Source organism: Aythya marila (assembly GCF_965140915.1).
Source record: "Aythya marila genome assembly, chromosome: 3".
NCBI lineage: Eukaryota > Metazoa > Chordata > Aves > Anseriformes > Anatidae > Aythya > Aythya marila.
Window position 1 is genome coordinate 96,696,062 of NC_139044.1, and position 27,809 is coordinate 96,723,870.

Genomic DNA, 27,809 nt, shown 5'->3' on the forward strand with positions numbered 1-27,809 from the left:
ACAAATGGTTCTCAGCACAGAAATTGATTCTAGGATTTTCATCTTTTACGCCTCCCAAGGGTGATCAACAGACTTCAGCTAAGCAGTCTGTGTCCACAAAAACATTTGCACAATAGATACTTGTTAGAGCTATGGTTAAATAATAATCAAATAAATTATATTTTAGATAGTGTTCTATTTAAAAACCACATTTTTTGTATCATATAAAAGTTACTTATTAATGTTCTAGGGATAGGAATAATACAAATCCTTGAGATTTGTATTACAGAAAAGTTTAAAATGTTCTGTATTCTTTATTGTAGTTTTGACTTTTCTACAACTGAAAGTGAAATTTGATAGAGTGTAATTTTTTTTCCTGTTCAAATTGTATAGGATACAAGAAATAGCTGGTAGAACAAGAAAGATGCTGTAATATGCATAAGGAATCAATCGAATCATTCAGAATGATTAGATACCTGGGACAGCAGTTGCAGTTAAATGCTATTAGAGCTTTACAGAGAGACATATTTATCCAATTACAGGCTTTATTACACAATATTGCTCACCAGAATTCACAATCAAGATCATGTGAAGTATCTCTAGGTTCATATCAGTAGTTTTTAAGTACTTTAAAGTACTTACATTGTTTTGATTTTTTTTTTTTTTTTCAATTTAGGTTTTAATAGGTAATGCACAACATTTAGTATTTTACTCATATCTTATTTTAAAAGTACACAACCCTTTCACCTGTCAACTAAACAAATAAATCTTTTTATTCTTATTTACTATAAATAAGCTGATACAAGTTGAATCTATAGCTAACATTTAAAATGCTTGTCATACAGCTAACAAAATATTTTCCCTCTGTTTATTATTATATAATATCATAACAGTACTGACTTGAAGAGGGTCTGACCAAAAACTCACTTGAGTTTACTGGCAAGAGATACAACTTAAAAACAATCCTTTTTCATTTGTTAGACTTTTTTGTTTAATATATAAAAGGTATAACTTTACATTTTTAAATAGAATTTGGTATTGAAGAGCACTGTAATAACTTTACTTCTAGTTAATAACAGTTGGCACAAAGGATGTCTTTGCAGTAGTGAAGACTAACGGCACATTGGGCTGCATTAGCAAGGATGTAGTCTGCAAGTTAAGGGATAGTGTTTTTTTCCTCTTAGCCTCCACAAAGTAGTATCTGGGAACTACATCTATACTTTTATGTCTACAAAGTACAAAACATAGGGTGCTAAAATACAACAAGTTCAACAGTGAGGCTGCAAGATGATAAAGGTACTGAAACACAGTACCCAGAAATGCTGAAGGAAGGAGACTCAGCCTGCAGAAGATAAGTGAAGGAGTGTGCAGTGAAAGAACAAATGGTAGTAGTCACAAGTTGCAGCATAACAGATTCCATCTGAACATAAGGTGGCCTATGGCAGGGGGGTTGGAGTTAGGTGATCTTTAAGGTCTTTTCCAACCGGAGCCATTCTATAGTTCTATGACTCTATAATAAGGAAAACATTCTTCACCATGACAAAGGTAGCTCAGAGAAGTTTTGCATTCTTAATTCTTGTCAGCTTTCAAAACTTTCTCAGAAAAGACCTCAGCAACATGATCTAACTTCAAAGTTAGCCCTGCTTTTAAAAATAAGGAGACTGGACTACACATTAAAAAAAAAAAAAAAAAAAAAAAAAAAAAAAAGTTAAGTAAATAAGAAGTTTACAAAAAGTTAGAAAATACTGGCCGATACAAGGTTTACAGAAAATCATAAGTCCTGTATCAGAGATCGGTGGTTTGTATAAAGGTTCTGGAATAGGAATAAATTTAAACTGGATTCCTCCTTTACCAGTAAAATATATGTGTAATAAAGTATTATTCTTATTGATTTTGCTAGTTTATTCATGTTTGTATTGCTAACTGATATTTGAATTCAGTGAACAATTCGATATTTACTAATTATACATGTTCTATAATTAAATGATTTATTTTTAATACACTTTAATTACCTACAGCTAAAGTGCAAATTAAATGTAGCAATATATCAAAATAGAAATGAATTGATGGTTTTATTACTTAGTCAGTTTTCATATTTTTGTGATAAAATAAGAACTAATGAAAAGATACAAAAGCAGTCAAATCAGTAAATTTAAAACATTTTCCTCAGCCTAAGTCTGGATGAGTCACTAATCATGTGTGCTAGCAGATGCTCCCTAATGGTTGCTAAGGTTGGTAGTGAAATTTTCATGAAAAAAAATCCTTTTTAGCTATTCTATTTTCTTATTTCATACATAGTTATGCAATAAAAACAAGAAGACTTGCTTGACTAGAGAGCATGCTTTTGGGGAAAGATTAATTTAGTTTTGTTTTTAAGTAAAGACAAAAAATAAATACTGAAAAGCACATCAGACTTTTTTAATGATTAAAATGCAGTTTTTTTTTATCAGTTTATCAGTTTTTTTGTTTTATCAGTTTGTTTTATCATGTTTTATCAGTTTTGTTAAATGCAGTTACTGATTAAATGCAGTTTTGTTTTATCATAGTAGATAATAAATTAAGTTTCTCTCCCTTCCTGAAATTTGGAAACAATTCAAAACGCAAAAATAGCATTAAATATTAATGATACCATTATTTTTTTTATTTTTTTTAAAAGATTCTTGTTTTAGCTGCTTTTTATTCTTTTTCCTTTATATTTTTTTTTTCCTCTCTCTCACAATCTTTCTTTTATTTCTTTATTTATTTAAATGTAGTTGTGTTTGGACAATTTGCCTATTTCCAGACAGCTTTGAATGATGTGGCAGAATTATTTGATGGAGAAAACTCTCAGGCTAGACTTCTTAGTTCACTGTCTGGATCCCACTCAGGTAAGGAATAAAGAAAAGAAGTATACATTTCTTACACAGTTCAGTATGGAAAAAAAGAATTCATGAGACACTCTGAATTTCATCTGGAAATATAATAATAAAATCAGTAGATCAGGTTACCAAGGGAATTGGAAGACTAAATCTTTGAAACAAGACATTCTTCTTGAACATATGGTTTTGGAAAGAACAAATCACTTGGATGAGTGGAGAAATAATTGAATGAAATTCTCTGATCTTTATGTAAGAGGGCAGATTGGATGGTATAATTATCTTCTCTGCCCCTAAACTCTGTGAATTACACATCTACATTTTCTGAATGTCTAATTTAAACACAAATTACTTGTATTCACAAAATGCAATTATCTGTATGCAAACATGCACTTAGACTAAAAGCAGACCAGCTGTTACATTCAGGTAACTATAGCAAAATGTTGACCCTGTGAAATGATAATTAAACTTATATGGATTCCAGTGTGGCAAAAATTTCCAGTCTATGCATATATAATGACTATATTCATCTCAAGTGGATAATATAAAAATATTTCTTCAGCTCTGTATGTGTGTTTTGTCATACAGTCCTAGTATTTAGGAGAGTTTATATGCAATTTTAAGATTTTTTCAGTCCTGGGCTTTTAATTGCAACTTGGTTTTCACTGCATGTAACTGAAGAAATGCTTGCTGTTAAAGAAATATAACATTCAATGTATACAAAATAGTTTATTATTTGAAAAATTCAACTCATCATTTTCATATGGTGAATCCTTGCTATTTGTCTCATGGGTTCATGAATTTATTTTAAAAATTATTTAACCGTTGGCAAAAATTCAGCAACAGAAACAATATTTGCTTTTTTTTTTTTTTTTTTTAATAAGAGGCAGCCAATTTTACTGCATCACACGTAACAAAAAGTAAAAATTAATGTATATTTTCAGAGAAAACATTTTTAAATAATTGTAGAGAATTTAAACTTGTGATTTTTACTTATTCCATGTGACATATCTGATTTACATTGGCTTAGGATAGGATTCTGTTAGGTGGAATCACTAGAGTTGTAATAATATAAAACTAATCTAAGTAAAAGAATTATCAATCCTATTTAGACAGTTACCTGATATCTTTTAAATTAATACAACATTCATTTCAATAGTATTTCCTAAAATCTGTGTTGATATAATTCAATGAGAATAAAAACAGTTGTCAGTTGGAGTTCCATCCTTGCAGTATAAAAGCACTCCAGTTATGTATGTAGTAATTCATTACTGAGCTTTTGTCATTACTGTGGATAGATATTTCAGGCAAGGAGATTAACAAAGTATATTAAACATTCTTACTAATCCTTCAGTCTATAACTGAAATTTGAAATACTATTAGAAATTTAATAAGGTGTGGCCATATATTTAATTGAAGTATCTATATAAAAAGTTGGATCCATTTTCTCTCCTTTCAATTTTAGTTTTTAAATAATAAACATCATATAAAGATCAATAGTAACACCTTTATGATATTTTTCACTGTTTATTGTGTTATGCAAAGTAAGATAAAGCTGTCAGTTACAGAAAAATTTGACCAAAAATTCTTTTAAAGATTTTGGCTCCAAATGGTAATAGCAGTCCCCAGATGAATAGTTTATTGGAGATCTAATTCCAAGAGCTGCACTAAGTGTAAGAACATTCATGCTGTTGGATCATGAAGTCTTTTTAATCTGACCAGTTTTCAAATCTCCAATGTTAAATTTCATTTTACACATTGTGATTTACATTTTCCTTAATTGTAGAGGAAAACATAAAACTGTATTTTAACAGTGATTTGATTACATACTTAAGAGTTGTAACTTGTTTCTATTTTGCCTGTTTAATTCCTTTTCTGTTTTCCTTTGCAGGAGAGACATTGCCTTTGGCCACATCTAATCAAATTCTTCTACGATTCAGTGCTAAGAGTGGGGCATCAGCCAGGGGGTTCCATTTTGTTTATCAAGGTAAATCATGTCTTCTTTTGGTGGAATATACTGATGCAAGTCTTTCATAGTGTATTATTTTGAAGGCTTCTAAGGTCTTAAAGTATTTCTTTAAATTTGGGTGTAGTCTCAACTTTTTTTCCAGCCATAAGGGACCTCTTGCGATCCAGTGATGGTAGACTGGCTTCATAATGGCAGTCACCTTTAGTGAATCCTATCTGGTCCCATGAATGTATGTTCCGACTTTCTCAGGAAACCATAATCTCTTGCTCCTTTACTGCTGACTGTTCATGTCTTCCTTAGACTGTGGTGAAGACTCTAAAGGTAAAGTGAAAAAGGCTTAAATCTTTTCTGTATCATTTGCCACGAGGTTGTCCATCTCCCTCCCCCCATGCATCAACAAGCCCACCTGCATTTTGAACTTCCCTTTGAAATTATCATACCTATAGACCATTTCTCTAATGTCTCTTGCTATCTTTTACTCCAGATAGGCTTCTTATATATATATATATTTTTTTTTTAAGTATATGAGAAGTGTTGTTATGTTCTTGGTTTGTTGCCTATCTTTGATTTCACTTTTGGTATGCTCCTTTTTTTGTGTTTAAATTGTTTGAAAAGCTCTGTTGCTTTTCTTCATCCCTCACAATTGAGTCATTTGTTCCTAGGGTCTCAAATCTCTCGAAAAGTGTCACCAATATCCTTCCCCTTCATGGTTGTTCCCGAGGGAAGTCCACATACCGACTTCATGAATATGCCACAGTCTGCTCACCTAAATTCTAACCTTAAACTGATTTCTAAATTTCATCATCTTGTGCTCCTTGCAGTATAATATGCCATCTATATTCACATACACAAACAGCTCGTCTCTGTGAGCAGCTGGCCAGGTTGTAGCTACTTAATTTAGTTATCTATTAGGAGTATGTATTAAATCTAGCCAGTGTTTTGTTTGACTAAAATGAGTAGGGACAATGCCACAGAACTCTTTTTCTAAACACAATGACTATTATATTTCAGTTTCAGCAAAAGGAGATATATATCTTCATACTGTGTTGAGTTAGGTGCTCAAAATACTGGGATGGACCAAAGGAGGTACATATTTAAAGACACATTTCCCTGAGATGAAAGAGAAAATAAGCCACTGGGTAGCATTTGAAATGGGCATTGCAAATGCAGCCTCAAATAGCTAATTTCACTTTGGAATTTAATAAATAAGTTAAAACAAAACTGGTGCATTTGTTACACAATATCAGTATTCCGACAATTTCTTGTTTATATTCAGACATTGTATTCAGGCATTATTATTATCACACAGAAAATAGGTCCTGTGGTTATGGTGAAGAATTGTCTAGTTGCCTGAAACAGATACTAAAAACAAAATGAAAAGCTTTATATATTTATACTTAATGTTATACTTAACACATTCAGTACTTAATTTTTGCCCCAGCAAACAGTTGTCCCATTCAATTACAGTTAAATAGGGGTTACTTTCTAAAAAAAAGAAATGATAGAAAATAGTATATTTTTGGATTTGTTCTACACTGACAGGGCATAGGTCAGTAAGCACAGTATAAGAGCTCACACTGCTATAGGAATCTTTGTTGCCTAAAGCCTTCATCCCTAGATGTACTGTTAATTTCAACTTTTTCAAGACATAAAGAAAAATAAAAGGAAAATAAAATACATTCAAGTACTTGAGAAAACCTCAGTTCTAGATAGGTACATACTGCATAATACTAAAAAAAAATCAGCTGTGCTTCAACTTGTTTTCACCACCTCTAGTTTCAGAGCTAGTTTGTTTGAAGCTACATTGCTGCAGAACAATAAGCCTCCTGTTGAGAGCGATGACATGCATCATTTCAGTCACTTATTTGGACTACACTCAGTTTTCAGTAACTGTAAGAAATAGATTTTAACAAATGAGAAATATTCTCTGCAGAAAATGAATATAGCAAAGCCACTCTATTTGTCTCCAGAGAATCATGAGCTATTTCAGCATCAAATTTTTGTATATATTTTGAAACATATCTTAGTAGCTTTATGTAATACACACACATGTATATTGCTTAATAAGTTAATGATATTTAATAAGCTAATGAGTTAATGATAGTTAATAAAAATTCTGAGGTTTTTCTATCTTCTTTTGAAATATGTGATCACATTTCCACTACTGCCTGCTGCCTAGCCTTTTAAATACTCCAGAGAATATCATCTACTCTCACATTGAACAGAGTAATCTGGTCTGCAAAGTCGATCATTTTATTTATCGCCCTCTATTCCAGGTTGACCTTCTTCCCTGTTCACTTTTCCACTGGGCTGATTTCAATTTTGTTTCACAGCAGCATGAAACATTTACTAAAAAGATGTAGGATAATTACTACAGAAAATAGAATGCCTCTGTGATACAGCTTGTAAAGTCTAGGTTGCCAATGCTATAGGCAAAATACAGAAGGAAGTCTAGAGGGGATAAAAAATACAGCTTGCATTATTTCACATTTTTATTTGAGCGAGTAATAGATGAGGTTTGATTCAGACTTAACGGTTTTTGCAATGCCACTTTGTAAGAAACTTTTTAGCTGCATATCTCACCAGTGCCTTCAGTTCTTTTTCTCAGATGACCACATTTCCTTGCATTTCATAAACCAGGTAAAGCGTATCTGTAGTATAAGACAGAATGAGTTTCCATTACATTATAATGTTAGCTTCAGGTATGTGGAAATATGATGCTAGGAACAATCACATTTAAGAAGACTGGGAATTGTTTTCCTGTTGCAACATCACCTAAGAAACAATAGTACATATTTTTATATAGCTTAGGCTGCAGCAATACAGAGAATTCTTTCCCTAAAAAGCAAAGTGACCTTTCTATCACTCCAACATTTATGTTTTTTTAATGCTTGTCTTCCTTTACTTGCTCTGCCTACAGACGCATGAATTAGTTTATGAGGTCAAGTGCGATTTTAAAGAGAGCTATTAAGAAAAGTAGCATACTAGGATGAGGAAAGACTGTGGAAGAAAGATGAAGGGGAGCACGAATAAAATAAGGTTATGACTTTAACAATTAAATTGACCTAATCTGTGACAAGAATAAAATATGTAGCCACATGCTTACTGCTGAATATAATTAGAGAACAGAGCTAAGGTCGTTAAAGTTCCCATATGCTATGACATATTATGTTCTGTTTTACAACGCATCTTATGGATATCTGTACTGCATTTTGCAACAGATTACTTATATCTGCATAATTAAATCTAAACTTCAACTTTAAACTTCAAGCAGTTATGGGAGTACCTTGCTTTGATGTTTTGTTTGGCTTATTTTACATTTATTCTTAAGGCAGTTCTTCTTAAAGCAGGAAAAAAATAAACACTAGAAAAAGAGTTTCTTATAGTGAGTGGTATTGTTCATTTGTGCATCTTCAGCATTTGTTATTTATTAATAGAACTGGAAAAAAAATAGCAAAGTGTCAATGCTAATATGGCATTGAAAGTTTCCTGCTGGCAATGAATGAAATAATCTGACACAACTCTAGCCATAGATGTTTTGCTTGCTGACTGCTCTTGCTGACTGTTAAATGGTGGCTTGCATTTCAAAAAGGAAGGAAGCATACAGCAGAGCTTCTGCTACCTGAACTAATTTAAGAGTGCTATTAAACAGTCCATACATTTGCAATAATGGTAGGCTTGCTCACAGGAAAAGAACTATACAAAGGCAGTACTGTAATGAAACCAGATGATTTGACATCCTTTGTTCATAGGTGATGAAAATACCAGTTACACAAAAATTCTGTTTAAATTACAAATGTATGTATGCAAATTGACAGCTGTGAAGACTGACAATTGCAGGATATTCTTCAATCTGGTTCTTATGAACAGTCCTTTACCTTTGCACAGTTGCTGTAGGAATTCTGCAGATGTGGACTCCAGGAGAGGGATCTAAGCAAAGATTTTATCCTGAAACTTCCTCCCCTCTGCTCAAAGATACTTAAGAGAGTAACAGCTTCCTAAGGCCAGAGATGCTGCTAGGGACATGCTGCTGGAGGCATTGCTGGAGGGACTGTTGGAGACCCACCCTAAGAAAGAGGCTCTCCATGCCAAAGGCCTACCCCTCTAAAGGGACTGTGGTCTGTCAGGGACCCACAATGAGGTGAGAATATTTCAGAGGGGTTGGCAGCCTGTGGAAGTCCTTCCCTGCAGTGGGGTGGACATCTCTGAGTGAGTGTGGCCCATGGATGCCCCTGCTAGAGCAGGGATACTAAGAAACATAGTGACAGGAAAACTTGAAGAAGCAAAACACAGTTGAGAAAATGAGTAAAACACAAAGGGCAGGAGAAGAAAAGCAAGAAACAAAAAGAGAGCACATGACTCCAATGTCCTGCTCTGCCTCTCACCTTACTGGAGAAAGTAGGGTGGACTGTCTGTAACTTGTTGAAGAAAAAAAGGAAAGTTGAGGGAAGGAAAAGGGATAATAGGTGTTTGACTGAAGTAGAACCCAAGAGGAGGAAGGACAACTGTTTACTTCGGTGATTGATTGACTGTTCATACGCTCTTTTTTACTGAATGCCTGAATTGGTGATCAGAGGTTTGTGTTAACTGGTAATAAATTACTTATAAATTCCTTGAGTAAAAACTGTTTTGCCCATGACAATGTATGGAAAGTTTTCTTATCGCATAATCAGAAACAATCTGTCTCGACAAAAACTCCCATATGAGCAATCAGTCCCAGCCTATGAATCTATTCATTCCTAGTCATGTGGTAAATATGACAGTCATGAAGATGGATGTGTAAGCAGCCATAATCATGTTGTCAGCTGTAAATTCATTATATGATTTAAAAAAATGTTTATAATAAAATTGTGCTTGTATAGTAGACCATTTGATAAAGAATAGACAATTATTCCCAATAAAAGAACTAGAAAGGGCAGGCTGTGTCAGTTGGATTGACCTGGCAGACTACATCTGGTTTGTAGGTCATTATCAAGAAGAACTGTGATTGTTCAAAATCCTTAAACTACTGTTTCTTCATTATTCTTCCACAAGTGCAGGACAGATCCCTGCCAAGGTTAGAATTGTATGCATGACCAAGTTTCACAGAGCAGCTGAGTGATAACAGGCTCTTGTTGAAACCTTAATCACAAAATCCCATTGATTTAAACAAAGTCAAGTATATTAAAGTTACTGAATGGAAAAGTGGTGTTTTTTTTTGTTTGTTTGTTTTTGGTTTTTTTTTTGGGTGGTGTTTTTTTTTTTATTGTTGTTTTTTGTTTTTACTAGTTTAAGTATTTAACCATTTTCCAAGACTTGAAAAATGTATTTGCTTTTGTTCTGCAGTAACCTATTGTGTAATTATCATTACAGCATACTAGTATTCCACACCTGACCACTTTTTTTTTTTTCAGCCATGGATGAAACTTACAACTTAAGCTTTAAAAATCTTCTGCAGCAATCTAACATGTTGATTTAGAAGAAAATATGTTTTTGTATCTTTATGACCTTGTCTGCATATAAATAAAAAACAGTACAACACATGCTATATTACTAGAACCAGTTATATCTAAACCTTCTTTTAAAAATCTTTTCTCTACACAGTGGTTGCATAAACTTAACTCTTATTCTTCTGTCGTGGTTTAACCCGGCTGGCAGCTAAACACCACGCAGCCGTTCGCTCACCCTCCCCCCTCCCTCTCTGGGACGGGGGAGAGAAATGGAAAGCGAAGCCCGTGAGTTGAGATAAAGACAGTTTAATAAGACAGGAAAATAATAATAACAAAATAATAATAACAATAATAACAATAATGTTACAATGGTGATAATAGGAAAATAATAATAATATGTACAAACAAGTGATGCACAATGCAATTGCTCACCACCCGCTGACCGATGCCCAGCCTAACCCCGAGCAATCCGGCCCCCTTCCCCCGGCTAGCCACCCCTATATATTGTTTAGCATGACGTCAGATGGTATGGAATACCCCTTTGGCTAGTTTGGGTCACCTGTCCTGGGTCTGTCCCCTCCCAGTTCTTACTGCACCCCCAGCCTGCCTGTTGGCAGGACAGAGCAAAAGTCTGAGGTGTCCTTGGCTTGGTATAAGCACTGCTCTGCAACAATTAAAACATCGGGGTGTTATCAGCACTCTTCTCATCCTAAGCCAAAACACAGCATTCCACCAGCTACTAGGAAGAAAATTAATTCTGTTTTAACTGAAACCAGGACATCTATCCACCCCTTATTCCATACCATTTATGTCATGCTCAGGTTACACTCTTTTCCATACATTCTAATTAGTCACCTATAGTAGTCATAGTAGTGATAACATACAGTATTATATAGTAATTAACATGGCACAATTCAGTTCATGGGCTATTCTCACCCAGTATTAAATCTCCTTGAGGTACACACCGGACCTCTCCGTTCTTTTGCATCACCCACCAAGTGTATCCAGGTCCCTGAGCGAAAACAATTCCACGAATAGGTTTGCCTTTTCCTGAGGCAGGAGTAGCCCAGACTGTTTTACCCAGCATATTTCTTACATGCACTACAGGAACTTTATCCCCATCTACAGTACGTAACAGGTTTGATTGGGCAGGTCCAGCTCGGTTGGCAGATCCCCTAGTATTGACTAACCAGGTGGCCTTTGCCAAATGCGTATCCCAATTTTTGAATGTTCCAGCGCGGTCTGTCCCCTCCCAGCTCTTACTGCACCCCCAGCCTGCCTGTTGGCAGGACAGAGCAAAAGTCTGAGGTGTCCTTGGCTTGGTATAAGCACTGCTCTGCAACAATTAAAACATTGGGGTGTTATCAGCACTCTTCTCATCCTAAACCAAAACACAGCATTCCACCAGCTACTAGGAAGAAAATTAATTCTGTTTTAACTGAAACCAGGACATCTATGTAGCAGTAAACTGATAGAACATCATGTTATGTAAACATAAATGAGAACTGCCAATATTCCACTGAAATGTGGTGCATATTTAATGCTAGATTTAAGACAGGATTGATTTCAGTTAACGTTCTATATGCAACTTGACAACAAATGTTAATTTCTAGAGAATATACCAGTACTTAAAACTACTGCACTTAAGTAATTATGCTTCTGATTAGAGCAAATGACTATACAAGAAATAAGAAAAGTATGAAGCTAATAATATGTAAATAACTATATATAGGTTCCACATACCTTGTGCTTTACTTAGTGGCCAGGGTAGCTGAACAGGTGTTGGGGGGGGGAGGGGGGAGAATAAACAGAAATATTGTTCTTCAGCTACAGGCCAGCAAAGAGAAAAAAAAAAAGTTGAAGGATATAAAATAAAATCAAATATAACTGTGATTCTGTTTACACTATTTTTTAGAAAGGTTAGGAAGCTGGAAACACCATGTCGGAGAATCTGCCAGAACTAAAGCCTAAACCCCATTTAATTTTTTTGTATGTGTTACTGAACTCATATATAGATGCAGTGATTCCCTGTAACTAATTCTTGACAAAAACAAATTGAATTGAATTGACTTCTGAGGACGTTGCTTACACAGAAAACTTATATATATTTAATGACATTATTTTTATGAAAATGTAAAGATGATGTTGCACACAATGATACTTTATCCTTTTTTTCTGTAAATATATGTATTGGTTCTTAAATTGTAAATATTTAAGAATAGCTAACTGCAAAATCTAAAGTAGAAAGAACAAGTTTGGTACACAAACACATGCATAGTGTCAAAAGTTGGTATGTACAAAAACGTTTGCTTTAAAAAGTGCTTATAAATAAGAAAACTAAATGGAAAATAAACTCATGGGCTTCTAATGAATTTTATCATTTTGCTTTTAAAATATTGCTTACAGTCTTCTAACTATTCACATATCACATCAGGTTTGTGAATTCTCCAAAATTATTGGTAAAAATAATTGCTGTCAACTGTATACATTTAAATAGCCTTCAGGGTGCATTGTAATTGATGAATATAGTCCAATATGATAAATCAAATATTGGTATAATATTACATTGTTTTTAATCTGATTATTTACAGCATAATGTTTCTCTTGGTTCCTCATGAGAAGCCAAAGTTGCCATATTTAATAAGTAAATTAGTTGATAGGTATCAGTATCTTGTAATTAAAGTGGGCAACTGAAATATCACCGATCTTCTCATGCCTAAGGATGTATTTCCAAAGCCACTGGCCATCTGAGCCATGGCACTCACATGCAATGAAGTGCTGTTGTCATATAGCTGTGCATTGTCACAGGCCAAAACCATAATCCAACTAACAGCCATGAAAGCATTAGGCCCATCTTTGAGATGACAGGAGGAAAACAAATAAAAGGAACAAACAGAACTGCGCTCTCTACTACAAGAAACAATACACATTTTTACTAGTATGTTTATTTTTTAGATGATGACTGTCGTTTGGGTTCATGGTTGTTTTTTTTTTAAATTATTTTTCTTCTTTCTTTATGCAGCTGTACCACGCACAAGTGATACACAGTGTAGCTCAGTTCCAGAGCCTAGATATGGAAGGAGAATTGGCTCTGAGTTTTCAGCAGGCTCTGTTGTTCGATTCGAATGTAGTCCTGGCTATCTGCTGCAAGGCTCAAAAGCTATCCGATGTCATTCTGTACCTAATGCCTTAGCTCAGTGGAATGACACAGTACCAAGCTGTGTAGGTAAGCAATTGCATTTAAACTCATTTGTTTTGTCACACGTCTCTGAATCAGAATTCAGGAACTGTTTCAGAAAATAGTATTTAACACATATATTCACTCTCCTTCGATTAATATCAGTCATGCCCAATTTAAAAGAGCAGTTTTCCATATCAAAAAGTAATTGAGTACCAGCTGGCTGGTAGGCAGTATAGTGTTTCAAATAATTACTTAGATTATATGAACAAGTGTGGTGCACATTTTCTTGAACATTCATTATTTTCATGACTCATCTACAGCTTGAAACACAGGACATATTTTAATTCTCCAGAAGAGTCTTTACCTGTTTTATTATACAGTCTTTGTTGTATATTTCTATCTTCCATAGAATTATGGTGTCTTTTTTCAAGTAGAAGCATAATGCACAATTAGTAATGATAGCATTGTCAAGTATAGCTAATTTTCTAGTTTATCAACAGACCTCCTATAGGATATTATTTAGAACCTTGTTTTCTTGTTGTTTTTGTTTGTTTGTTTGTAAATATTGAAAAGTATTTCTTCATCCCTCCTTGGATTTATATCCCAAACTAATTGCTGTTCATAGGAATTTACCCTATGATCAGTTGGAATGTTTTATGAATAAATACAGGTGTCCTATTTTCTGTGTAGTGTGGTTTTGATTAGCTTAGCTGTGTTTTCTTTGACCTTAAAGAAGCAATTCCTTTTATGTTAAAAAATCACACACAGAATCACAGAATTTCTAGGTTGGAAGAGACCTCAAGATCATCAAGTCCAACCTCTGACCTAACGCTAGCAGTCCCCACTAAACCATATCCCTAAGCTCTACATCTAAACGTCTTTTTAATGTAATCACACCATTTTACTAGCTAGGGCCAATGTTAGAACTATCTTAAGCTGGGGGTAAGTTCACAGGATTTCTGTCAATTGTGGTTGTATTTAAAGTTAGTACTTTGCAGTTGTTAGTTACACACTGGTAAGACATGACTAGGCTGAGCTGCAAGGCTGAGCTCACTCAAAGTTCAGTTTGGATTTGTTTATTCATGCTGCCTGTATCTTATGCTGTATGTCATTATTATATTTTAGATAACATTACTTTTTGAGTTCGGTTCAGAAATGTCTCTGAGTTTGTACTACGAAAGAGAATTAAGATAATTTTCTTATTAGTAAAATTATTATTACTTTTCTGTTCCTTGAAATGGTTAAGGTTTTGTAATAATTCATAATAATACTTTCTTTCAGTGCCATGTAGTGGGAATTTTACTGAGCGAAGAGGTACTATTCTATCACCAGGTTACCCTGAACCTTATGGTAACAGCTTGAATTGTGTGTGGAAAATCATAGTGACTGAGGGATCAGGTATTCAGGCAAGTCTATGTTCTGTCAAGCATGGAATATTAAGTATTTTGTGGTTCAGTTTAAAAAGTAAACGTTTATTTCTCTAGAAGTGCCAGAAAACAGTAATGAATTAGATTATTTCAGGGCTACTTCAGATATTTGTGCTTTGGTTTTCTTGGTATTGTTTTTTGATTAGCTTAATTTTAGTTGTTTACATAGGGCCATGAATGTGAAATAGTTAACAAGTGGGTTTCTCTTTTAACTGCAAAATACTGAAGGCAGGCCCTTCAATGCGATATGCAAGTGCCAGCCCTTTCTGTCTGCTAGGATATCACTAAGGCACTTGAAAAGTCTGCAACTGTCTTCGTTATCTTCTCATTTGCACTTTGAGTAATTATTTATAATCATTGAACATATGTACAAACTCTTTCTTACTCAAATAGTGTCACATTCATATTTGCTAAAAGTTAAGACAACTTAAAAAGTTAATGTTTCATTTACCTTTTTTGTTTGCTTGGACATTCTTATTTATATTCTCTTTGGGGCATATTCCCCTTTCATTTTGCTGTTTCTAGAACATTTAAAAACAGATAAGAGGAGTTGGTTTTAAAAGTTATTTGGTGGCATTTTACAGATCCAAGTCATCAGCTTTGCCACTGAACATAATTGGGACTCTCTTGAAATATATGATGGTGGAGATATGACAGCACCACGTCTTGGGAGCTTTTCAGGTATGGATATGCTTTGATATAAACATACAGGGTATATTTAGGGTATAGGTACAGGGTATAGGTGTGTGAGAGAACATGGCTGGTTCTCACACATACACAAGGAGTGTATTTGTTTGAAATCTTTTATGATATAATTATGAAACTCATTTTGTGGGAGAAAACTTCAGGTGCTGTAAATGTGCTTAAATATTCAAAGAGATTTTCAGAAGCAAATATAATACTAAATTGTTTAACTTTCATTACAGGGATCTAGGTGATGATACTTCTGGAAAAAAAAAAAAAAAATCTCTCACCTACAGCTCCCATAGAGAGGAGATAGTGATAGCAAGTGGTATTGACATTCAAGGAACTTTTTGTTTGATAGCTTTGACTTAGCTTATCCTTATCAGCTCATGTTTTTTCCAGGAAAAAGATGAACCGTTCTATGTTCATCAAAACTCACTGGACCTTAGAGAACAAAACAAACTACTACAACTGGGACATAACAAACCATGTCATTTCTCGTTTCACATATACATTAGGCATGCATGGTATTACTCCTTTTTTATGAGACTTTTTTTTATAGTCAGAGCATGATCTATAAACCCAGCAAAGAGAAAAAATATCTCTCATGATCTTAAGTCATGAATTGCATTCTGAACTCTCAAACTAGTCCAAGCCTGATCTGATTCTGGTGTAGCCAAATGATCTTGTGGAAATTTGCCTCTCTGGTTACTACACAAACTTTGAGAGAGTAGATGTATTTGGAGTATGTAAGGAAATGAATGATCACATAAAAGAAACCCAACATATTATTTATTTGGGTATTGAATTAGATTGATATGATTGCACTTCAAAATCTAAATATTAAAATACTCTAACATTTTATATTAAATGCTAGAAATTACACTGCATATTAAATTGGCAATAATGAAGAAAGAGATTATGAAATGTAATTAGCTTTTGACAGTTAAAATATGTGGCAAATATACCTGGTGGATAAAGAACTGATTAAATGATCCATTTAGCAATGTTCTATTTAACATGGCTATTTAATATAGGTTTGTGAGAAAATTACTGGTTCTCAAGATTCAGTACTTTCTTATCCTACACTAAAAGTGTGTAATCTTGTTTTAGCTTAAAAATCTTCCTAATTTCCAGGATAATTGAAAAAGACTTTTTTTCTTTTTATTACAAATATTTCACTGGAGATTGAGTAGCACAGTAGATTTATAGTTTTCATATAATGAGTGTTGGACAATACAATGAATGTTTGTGTGTGTAGGAAAATAATAGTGAAGAGTACTTAAACATGGCATGAAATCTGCTGTTCTCAAAACTGAACCAGTAATGTGACATTAAAACTGAATTCTTTTTTCCAGGTATAGTTTCATAAATAGTAAAATTCAGCAGGCATCAATACTGTGTCAGTAAATCATGCAGAAAACCATTGTCTGCAGATTTTGCTGATTCTCTCTCTAAAATTCATGTGTGTTCAAAATATGCATTCAAAATGTACAGATATACATCTAATTACTAAGAATTTACTGAACTGTGCTGCTAAACAGTATCAGAGAGTTGACTGGAAAAGGTGAATTCATTGGAGTCCATTTCTTATTGAAGACTTCTCAAAGATAGGTTGCTCTACCATTTCTTTGGGTCAGGGCATGGAAGAGGATAGCAGTTGCCTAGGGTTGGGTGTTGTGGGGCAGGGCTGGGCACCGGGGCCTATGCCAGTGCCCCATCAAGGAGCAGGGCAACCAGGGGCACCATGGCAATCCCAACCACAGGCATCAGGCAGACACCTACCTGGGGATGGGAACGGGATGGAGCCAGGCTGAGACATGGGCCACCGGGTGGGCCCCGCTTGTCAGCGCCCATGGTGGACAGGGCAGGCCTATGGGGAGCTGTAAATGGGCTCAGCTGTGGCTTTTCTGGGGCAGGGGTTGAGAGCCTTGGGGCTGAAATGGGGTCCTGGGTGGAGGGAGGCCCTAGAGGGCTACCCTGGGTAGGACCAGTAAGGGCTGCTTGTTAATGCAGCCCTAAAACATTATCTTGACCTTTTTGGATTAATCCTGTGGGTCATCATCTATCAGTGAATGGCAGAAATATTAGGGCTTTTTTCTTCTTTTTATGCTATGGTAATGTTTTTGATGTGAAGATGCTATTTTAGGGGAAAGTGATAGAAGCTTAATATACAAATCCATAACAAAAATACTGAGACCATGTGTTAACAGATGTAAAGATACCTTGTACTTCTGTCCTCCTGGTTGCAGAATATCTGGATTTTCATACAGCCATCTTGGAAAGGTGCTGCTGTGAATAGGACTGACATTGTGAATGCCATGAGGGGTTCTCTTCAAGTGTGCCATTGTGGCATGAGAAGCAATGGTGTCAAAGTTAGTTTCCTGTGGCTAATATTGACAGGTTATGCCTTTTAGTGGGCTGTTTCTTTTTGAGACCACATTTTCCAGATGTCATGAGACAACACCTGGAGCCATTCAGAAAAATTAGAGAACTATGAATTACATTTGTTTTCAGTATTGCTGGTTCATCAAAGGAATTCTTTTGTCTCATGAGGAAATGAGAATAATGCTGCCTTTATAAAATGAGCATTGAAGTAATTGCTTTTACAACAGTTACTGTATAAAAGCAATACCATTTGAAGACTATATATATTTGTATAGGAGTTTTTTGATTCATGAATGAAGCTCAGTTGCCTTTCCAAATGCTTGAATTAAACAGTGTTATTAATAAGAGAGAGAGAGATAATTCTTATAGTATTATTATTGATCGATCTTACATAAACAGACATGTTTCCGGGTTTAAAAAATAAAGTTATGCACATAATTTTTTTTTAAAGTAAGGGACTGTTTTCAGAGGTTGTCTCTAAACCAGTTAATTATCCCATTTGGGAAGGTCACCATTTTTACAAATAGAATAAAATTTTACTTACCATATCCAGGAAGAAAAAAACTAGTGTTAGTCAGTCTTTTGTTAGAAGATCTTACAAGGGAACAGAAATGCATTAGCATTCATTACTGCCAGAAGAGCAATTTTGTTAAAGGAAGAGGACAATCATTCTGAGTCAATATCCTCACCTTTACTGAGCAGACACCTTAGCCTTAAATGTATTTCAAATGCTGTTTGGATACCATGAAAAATCCTCCCTTCCAGATGTTTCACTGTTTTCTGTATTCCACTGTAAGTATTGTATGACATGAATGCTCTGTACTGTCTGTGAATTTCTGTAGCTTCCATGTCAGACAAGTAAAGACTTCCTTAAAGAGCTACAGTTTTAAAAGACCAACTTGTAATCTTTTTAGCTCTTCACTATCAATACATTTTTAGATTTAAAAGCTTTTACCTTTCTTAGTTTAGATTGTAGAAATGCAAAGCTAATTCTTTCTGGAGTTTCTTTTCAAGACTGAATTTCAAGCTCATACCTAAGCTGAGCACAGTTGCTATAGAAACAGCAAATGCCCCACAAGAAGCGGAAAATATTTTTTATATGACCACTGTTCATTAGCTACCTGATACTTTCTTTGAGGATAGATGAAAAAAAAAAAAGTCATTTTTAGCCTGAGTAGATTTGCCATCATTAGACTCTATGATGTGAGTTACGTATGGTAACACAGAAGAAATGTGGTGTCAGACTTAGCAATGCTAATAACAATGTATTGAATGTTACAATAAGCTTGTTGTATCACATGCACTGAATTCAGTGACACACAGTTTTATTATTGTTATTTGAATACTTTTTGCTTTCAACTATTCTATTATTCTATGAATTGGCTATATAAAGTTAGTATGTCTTTTTTTTTTTTTTTTTTTAAACACACTGCACCTACATCTAAGTTTTGTGTCATATCCTAATAGTTAAGATAAGTGGTGAAATATTACAGTTGGAAGAAGATCTGGACACAGAAGATACAGACAAAATGTCCAGCCTGTCTGCTCTATTATGTACTGCTATTTTTTTTATAGAAGTGTAAAAAAGTCAAATGGCAATTAAGCTTATTACCATGAATATGAGAAGAAAATGAGTCTGTCTGGTTGAGTTCTGATTATGGTGTGTTTTTGTTTGTTTGTTTGTTTCTTTTTCAATAAAAAAATATGATATAACAGTTTATACAATAACTTCTATTTTTCTAGGTACAACTGTGCCAGCATTGTTGAATAGCACTTCCAATCAGCTTTACCTACATTTTCACTCTGATATTAGCGTGGCAGCAGCTGGTTTTCACCTGGAATATAAAAGTAAGACTGCTCGCTCTTTGAAACTTTCTCAGGAGAATGCATGCATAAGGACAGAGAGAACATTTATATTGTTGTTTGTTGTTGTGTTTTTTTCCCTGACTTCCAATCTCTACTCAGCACAAGCCTGAGATAAGTGGCATCTATTAAACCGACTTTTTAAATTAAGTGATATTTGAGATTACTGAACTCGGCTTTCACAGTTAGCACCATACAACAAATTAAGATGCCAATTCAGGACAACGTTCAAAAGGTGTGGGGTTTAATATGTATATTTATTTTGTCATGTTTCAGTTTATTCTAAAATATAGATAACAGCAACAAACAAATTAGTTAGTTTCACCGTTGGCCAAATCATAAAAAACAGAACTGATAACACATTATTTTCCTTGCTATTCCTTCAAATTCCTTTCAACAACTGATGTAATTGCAAAACAAGCAAACAAACAACAACCCTCTGCCTCCTCCCTCCCTCCCCAAAAAAACAACAACAAACACAGCTTTATAATCTCAGAGCTACAATAAAACACTACAGTTCTCTTGGTAAATCACTAGTGGTATGAGCAGAAGAACCTAGGAAGGCTGATGACAGTTTTTGCAGTATTTATGTATTAAGTGTTTATGTATCAAGAAGCTACCCTCCTACCCTGAAACCTCTTGGATTGGTTGTGTTCCACTATGTTTCTCTTCCAGATTATGTCAGGGAGGTTAGAGTGTCAGATAAGAACCAGAACCTGTAATACAGAGATTTCCTTAACTTGTTTAAAATGTCTATTTTGTTACATCAATTGGGTGTTGGTAATACATTCCTACCACAATGTCATACTTCTTGTTTCCTCTGATCCTGATCCACAAACTCTCACCCAATCCATTGACCTGTATGTTGACATGTAAAAGCACCATGCCTTTCAACTTCTTCATATGGAAGGCTATCCCCTGATCTTCCCTGTGTCTTCCTGAAGAGCTTTTATCTGTCCAGCATACTACCCAATATGCAAGCTGTTCTATCACAGCTCAGTTTTGCCAGTGATTTTTCAGTTCTGTGACCACATGTGGAGCTCTAGTTCATCATACTTAATTCCCATTCTGGATGCATTTCTATTATACACTTGAGGTAAGTGTCCTTTCATCCTGTTTTTATGTTTCTGAAGGTGTCTTTCTCTTTGCATCAACATGCACCTTTTGCCTTCTGTACCATTTACTTTTCCTCAAAGAAATGTAGGTTGTAATCTTCTTCCCCATCCTTCCCATGGTGAACCCCTCCTTCCTAGCTGGTCAGTGTTGGCAGAGATACTTTTTCCTACCCAGTCCTCTCCTTTATCCTACAGTGAAAATGTAATTTCGTATGTGTTCTGAACAAGTACAAAATTATTCTAGGAATCTGTTGTACAATGAACATTTTGAAGTTCAATTTTTATCTTTTATCGTATCGGTTTTATTATCCCAGCAATTTCTGGAAAAAAAATTTATTCTGTTAACAAGTAAAAAGTGTTTGGGAGCATGCAAGGTCAGTTGGATTTATGCTTTTGTTTGTCTCCTAATTGTCAGTCTCACAACCATGCTCTGCTAAAACATCTATTGACTTCAGTGGTGCCAATATTTCAATGTCAATGTTTTTTAGAAAAGCAACAGTGCAGGTCAAGGTAACAAAATTCAGCATTCAGAGCTTACTTAACTATTCTGTTGACAGTCTGACAGGAGAGAATAATTTGCTTTCTTGTGTGGTATATAGTCTCTGCAGGGCAAACAGGAGTACAGTATATCTGTGCGTGTCTGTGAATACAGAAACTCAGCAAATCACCACAGCAAGAAGTTACTGTTTTATATTGAGTGGTCTCCTTTTTAGACCAACAAATAAGCAGAAAACAAAATACTTCTCAGTGCAAAATGGTGCAAATATTGCTCATGTTTGGTTATGAATTCTGAAGTCTGTGATCACTCAGTCACCTACTGGTTGAAGCAGCACTGGAAAAAAATAGCTTTTTCAGAAGTCAATTTAAAAGTCAATTTAAAATTGATTGAAAGGACATTTTTATTCCAAAGGATTGGGGTGTTTTACAGGTACAAAAATAGTGATAGTGGGGGTCTTCAATATCTATTTTTAAGTCTGTTCTCTTTTATGAAACAGCTGCAGCAGGATTTGGATCAGCATTCTAGTTGCAAAATGGTCAATCATTTGGGTTCACCTTGTCTTTTAAGTGTTTTATCAAAAGTAGTAGAACACTAAGACCAGATGTACAAGGCGGACACAACTGTACAAAAATTATGACACCCCATTATAAGTCCAGAGACCTGTGTTTAATAGTACTTTAGGGGACAGAGCTGGACTTGGGCTCTTCAGAATATAAGCTATTGGTCATGATATTTAAGTAGGTGATGGAGTACATGGTTTTCAGTTATTGTTCCAGAACACATTTGAAAAATTTATGAGAGAGAGCCTGAGAGTTTCTCTCCTTTCCTGTTGCTGAAATTCTCTACATACTTTGCTTACAAAGATATTCTTCTGAGAATTAGTAAGGTGGGTTCAGGTCACTGCAGGTATCAAAAGGTCTTCTTTCCTACTTTTTGTCAATTGTCAGTAGCTGCTTTTCAGGAACCCACTATCTTATCTTCTTTCAGTTGGTCTTTGCTGAAGACAGAGGAAAAGCAATAGATTTTGAACCCATTCATATGTTCTGCAGTTTAATGTAGGGCTTCTCCTTTATTTTATGTAGTTACGAGAAAAGAAATTGAGTGACAGGGGAAAAAACTGTTTCACAGATGAAGGACAGATTTCCAGAAATATGTAAGAAAATAATTTTCATAAAGACAGTAATAAGTGAGTATCACTTAGGAACATTCCCTTCATCTCAGAAGAAATTCCAAGAAGCAAGAGAAACAGAGGAGTATCCTTAGTTGTCCTCAAATTATTTTTATTCAGAAGATAAATTATTTATCTAGAATAGATAAATAATATTATTAAATAATTATTATACATAGAATTTTATTATTTAATTATTATTATAATATTATATATAGAATAGATATTATATATCACATTTGTATAATAGAATAAATGGAGGGGAACTTCTACTTAAAAATGTATTTTTCAGAAGTGTAAATGCGATAAGCATGCCTGGATTTAGGTTACTATGTTAGGGAAAATAGCTTTATTTCAGTAAAATATACTTAATTTACTTTTATATGATCACATATATTCTACACTGCATATTGATTTTTTAAAGTAACTTTATAAAACTTAATAAATACTTTATAAAAGATTCAGCTTCTACTCACAGCTTATTTATATGCTAAATATTTCAAGTTAATTTAAATAACTTAATAAGCCTTGTTTTATTTCTTGAAAAGGTGCATTCCTTTTAACTTTTTTAATTCCTTTTAAATTCCTTTAATGGAATTTTAATGGAAATTTATGTATGGATGGAATTTCTGGAATGGATGGAAACATATATCATTAAAATTCCTTTTCATGATGGAATTTTAAAAATTGAGATGGTCATCTCCATTTGTGTTTTTTTGTTGTTGTTGTTGTTTTTTTTGTTTGTTTTTTTTTTTTTTTCCTGTGTATTTCTTTATTTCCATGAGAATGTTCTGGTCAGTCTGCTTCTGTAAATCTTAGATTGTGTCTAACCTAGGCAGACAGCATGTTCCCTTTGCAGCCTTCAAAACCACACAAGTCTTCTGGTGACTAATACAATTTAGTCATTTACCTTAGGATGTTTTTTATGTTAGGCATCAAAAATACATATATGAATTAGTTGTCCAAGTTGAGTGGTCTTACCTAATTCGTATGCTATGACATGACATTTGTGCCATGATATAACATTTTTTTTTGTTTGTTTGTTCATTTTTTAAGAATGGCAGATACATGAACTCAGCCAAGTCAAGAGAAGGAATTGGTCAGTACCTTAGAAAAATGTAAAACTGATCGAAGTGTTGAGAAAAAAGTATTGTTGAGAGCCACTGTGTGGCATTGTTTCTTGTTATTTCAGAAGGATTATAGATGTTAAACTGATTGCAGCAATCTGTGATGACAAACAAAGCAGTAAAATGTATGCAAAAGATAACTGTAGGAAAGACAAAAAATAATCTTTCAAACTAATCTTTCATATGCATGTTTTTCTCCCAAACTGTGGTAGAATAAAAAATACAATCATTTTCACAACTACCAGCAAACATGTGCTTTGTTGCATTTCCAGTACATACAGCAGTAGGAAGAATAAATATTCCTGCCCTTTGATTGAATTCATTTTAATTTTAATGAACAAAGGAAGAAACTATCCAAACAGGATGATTTAGAAATGTCTGTTTAATTCAATTGCATTTGTAGGCACTGATGTTTCAAGCCTAGTCTTAAAATCTCATTTATTAATTCTAGTACTTTCAGTATTTAATTTAATATACAAACAAATATAGAATATAATAAATGTCTGAAAATAATGAGTATTTGCTCACACAACACCCTGCTTGAACCTCTCAGTTGAAGTTAGTTTTGCTTTTCTAGGAGCTTAATATATGGTGAACATAGACACATAGATTTGGGCCACAAACCTCTCTAAAAGTTTGTGTAAATATATCTAAATGAAATGATTACAATTAAAACAGTTCAATAAAAATCATGCTTTATGCAGTCAGTGCTTTAATAATGTCATCTAGCTTTATTACCTTGAATTAAGACACATGGCATGATTCGGTGTCATTCTTCCTATAAGCCTTTGTTTTACAGGTATACCAAGATGATGTAATATATGCAACAAAATGAGCATACTTTTAATTACTTTCTCTTTTTCTGAAACTTTTCAGTTGTGTGTTTTCAAGTGCTAAAGGTTCTCAGGAACTGACATAATACAAACAATTAATATTTTTTTAGCATTTCTTAAAGATCTCAACAAATTGAAGGATAAGATCAGACGAGAAGAGAACATATACTTCTAAATAGCAGGTTTTCTGTTTTTGTTTGTTTGTTGTGGTCCACATTAAGATCTTTCACACAATTAGATCTTTTCCCATTATTAAATCAGGTGTGAGTCATAAATGAGGAAATTTTAATATAATAGGTCCAGATCCCGTCAGTATATCTATATACCTTCCTGGCTGTTGAAAAGAATCTGACCTCTCTTGCAGTAATCCAGTAAGGTAAATGCATTTTCAAGGCTGGTGTCTGAAGCATGCAGTTTTGGAAAGAACAACTTGGGTTGCTGATATACGCCAGCATCAAAACAGAAAGAAGTAACTCCAGCTTTACGTTTGTAGTGTAATAAAGAACAGTATGTTCAGTTAGCCACATAAGGGTGGGAGGGAGGAAGTCAAAAAAGAAAGCCCAGTGACTTTGGGTCATGCTGTCAAGAAATTCTTGTATTGCTCAGTTTGCAGCTTTCTGAAATGGACACTAATGGGCATTCATATTGTCAGATATGCCAGCAAGGATTTTCTTTCTGCCATCAATGGCAGTGATGTTTGGACAGAATTTGAGGTAATTGTAGGCATGTATATAATTATTGAAGTGAGGCATGTTTGTCTTATGGCACAGCAGAGGCCAAAAAAGTATTTATCAGGCAGTAAGTGGAAGAAGGTCAGGAAGAAGGTTATCATTCTTGACGTTGATGTGTTCTCTCTTGTACTGCATAGCAGAAGCAGAGCTCCGAAGAGCATGCACTGAGCAATCCTTGTCCTTTTTTGATTGCTTAGACTTGACATTTTACATGTTTTCCCTTTATTACTGACTGTTCACATAAAATCTCATTTAATGTATTTCAAAGTCATGGATAGTTAAGTTCTTTCATTTGTCCCCAGATACTGAATTTCGTTTGCTTTCTCTGAAACATTCATTATTTCAACAACATTCAAACATTGTGACTGTATCAGTCGCAATCAGAATGTTTTAAAATCAATTAAGTTTGAAAACGTTAGTTTTCATACCATAGATTTTTACAGAACCCTATGACAAGTTAAATTGAAATTTTACTATACCAAGTAAATAGTTTTCCTGAAAAGAGCAAGACAGAGCATATTATTTTTGTTCTCTTATTCAAAAGTAAATGTTATAGGTTAATATTATGTAATGAATAGATGATGGGGGCTAAGGACTGAAAATATTTTACTGTTTCCAACTTTCTATTTTCTTTTGAGGAAGTAATATTGCTTCTTACTGTTTTGTATATCAAATAAAGTAAATTATGAGTTGGTTTTGCATACCATTTTTTGATATTATAATAGAATATTCTATATTATGAATATTATTCCAATGGAATAGAAGCAATAATATAAAGCAAACAACAGAAAGATTTTTTTTTATCAAATTATTAAAATATTAAGATAAATAATGTAGTGTCATACCATATTAACAGTTGAACAGAAAATGACTTCAAAGCTTTTATTTTGATTAGTCTATATGCTATTTAAATAATGACAGAAAGAGCTATATTGTAAGCACATTGTTAATATTGCCATGCACTCACTGTTACAAAACTATTTCTTGACTCAGTAAAATCTGCAAAAATAACTTGATACAAATTTAGACTGCAGACCTGTAACTCTCAACACACACACCAATTCTGAATTCAACAAAAGCATGAATTTCTTGAAGACAGGAAGTAAATATCAAATTTATATTCATAGAATTCATCAAGTACATCTCTATCTAAAAGCATTTAATCACAGTGTCTTTGTTAGGGGCTTACTTGCTTAATAATGGTGTGTTTGGAGCCTATCTTTTATTTTATTTTCTATTCAAGAGTGAGAAGGCTAAGGAAATTCAGAAATGCATCTTGATTTGCTTGAGTTCTGTATGAATACAAGCAAAAAAAAAATTAATTAGCCATAATAAATAACAATAATTAATAAACAAATAGTCTATAATAAACGATAGTCTTTATAGTGTAGTAATTTTTGTAATAAGATGCTACCTTTCACTTAATACTGGAGAAAAGAGGCAGTTCGTATGGGTGCAGATCATGGCTAAATAGTGCCTATACATACCCAAATAAATTGTTCAGACATGGACACTTTTATGGTATTATGGAACACTGATTGGTTGACCAAAGGAATTATACTAGGAAACTGCAACTAAAATAAAACCATTAAGGTTAATGATGATATTATTCTCATGCCTATGTTAAATATTACAGTTCATAATTACCATGAAGTCCCTATTCGCCACATGGAGCCACCAAAACATCGAAAGTTTCTGATATTGTTAAAATGCCAATATTTGTAAATTTTGTGGAAGCAATTACTGAATATCTTTAAATTGACTTTAGATATTTTTTTAAATTATACATTGCATTACAAAAGTACTTCAGAGAGATCCTGTAGCTTTTAACACTTAAATAATTCTTTATGTGTTAATTAGAAAATGTTTAGTTTAATGACTCTTGCAGCAGTTGTTTTAAAGATTGTACTTCATAGCTTAATAGCTGTCATTCAGCATTAGAGTAGCTTGCTGCTAATACCTGAAAAAAATGAAATGTAGTAAGACTCAAGGGCACAGGACATAGAAAGAGTGTACATGACTATGGAACCTATTTCCAGAAAGAAACAAAATGGCTCAGCAACAACAATTTCAGGAGAATATATAAGAGCTATTTCAAACTTCTGTGAAATTAAATTTTGTAATCAGATCATAAACTAGCAAAATATTTCTAGTGGTTCATTTGTTTGCAAAACAAATCTTAAAAACATGAGATTTTTAAATCCAATGAACATCTTGTCAACTGTCCTTATCATTTGAAGCATGTTAGCTTAGTTAGCTGAGTTGATATTTAATTTTTGTGTTGTGTTGACTAAATCCTTAGACAGGCACAAAATAAAAAGATAAAAGTGATATATACTTAGCAAAAAGAATAAATTGCTATGTTGGGTTGCCAAACATATCTGAGAAATTACCAGTCATGGATAGTTTTTATAAAGTAATCTTCTGCTTCTAACACCTGGCTAAAAATAGTTAAGAACAGAGACTGTTCTGTTACACCTATGCAAAGATTTAGTTTCAAGTTTAAAGTTCTAAATTTCAGATGTCTGAACTTCTTTATAGTCAACACACGAGATCAATTG

At 33.9% G+C, this 27,809-nt stretch overlaps 1 protein-coding gene across 1 annotated transcript in view; it reads left to right on the forward strand.

Moving 5' to 3' along the window:
- CSMD1 (CUB and Sushi multiple domains 1) overlaps window positions 1-27,809 on the forward strand; it is a 1,184,580-nt gene that overhangs the window by 992,363 nt on the left and 164,408 nt on the right. Inside the window, exons 32-37 of the mRNA XM_082756691.1 lie at window positions 2,733-2,846; window positions 4,726-4,821; window positions 13,255-13,458; window positions 14,695-14,819; window positions 15,425-15,521; window positions 19,656-19,760. Coding sequence (XP_082612817.1) covers window positions 2,733-2,846; window positions 4,726-4,821; window positions 13,255-13,458; window positions 14,695-14,819; window positions 15,425-15,521; window positions 19,656-19,760 — 741 coding nt within the window. The remainder of the gene's footprint in view (window positions 1-2,732; window positions 2,847-4,725; window positions 4,822-13,254; window positions 13,459-14,694; window positions 14,820-15,424; window positions 15,522-19,655; window positions 19,761-27,809) is intronic.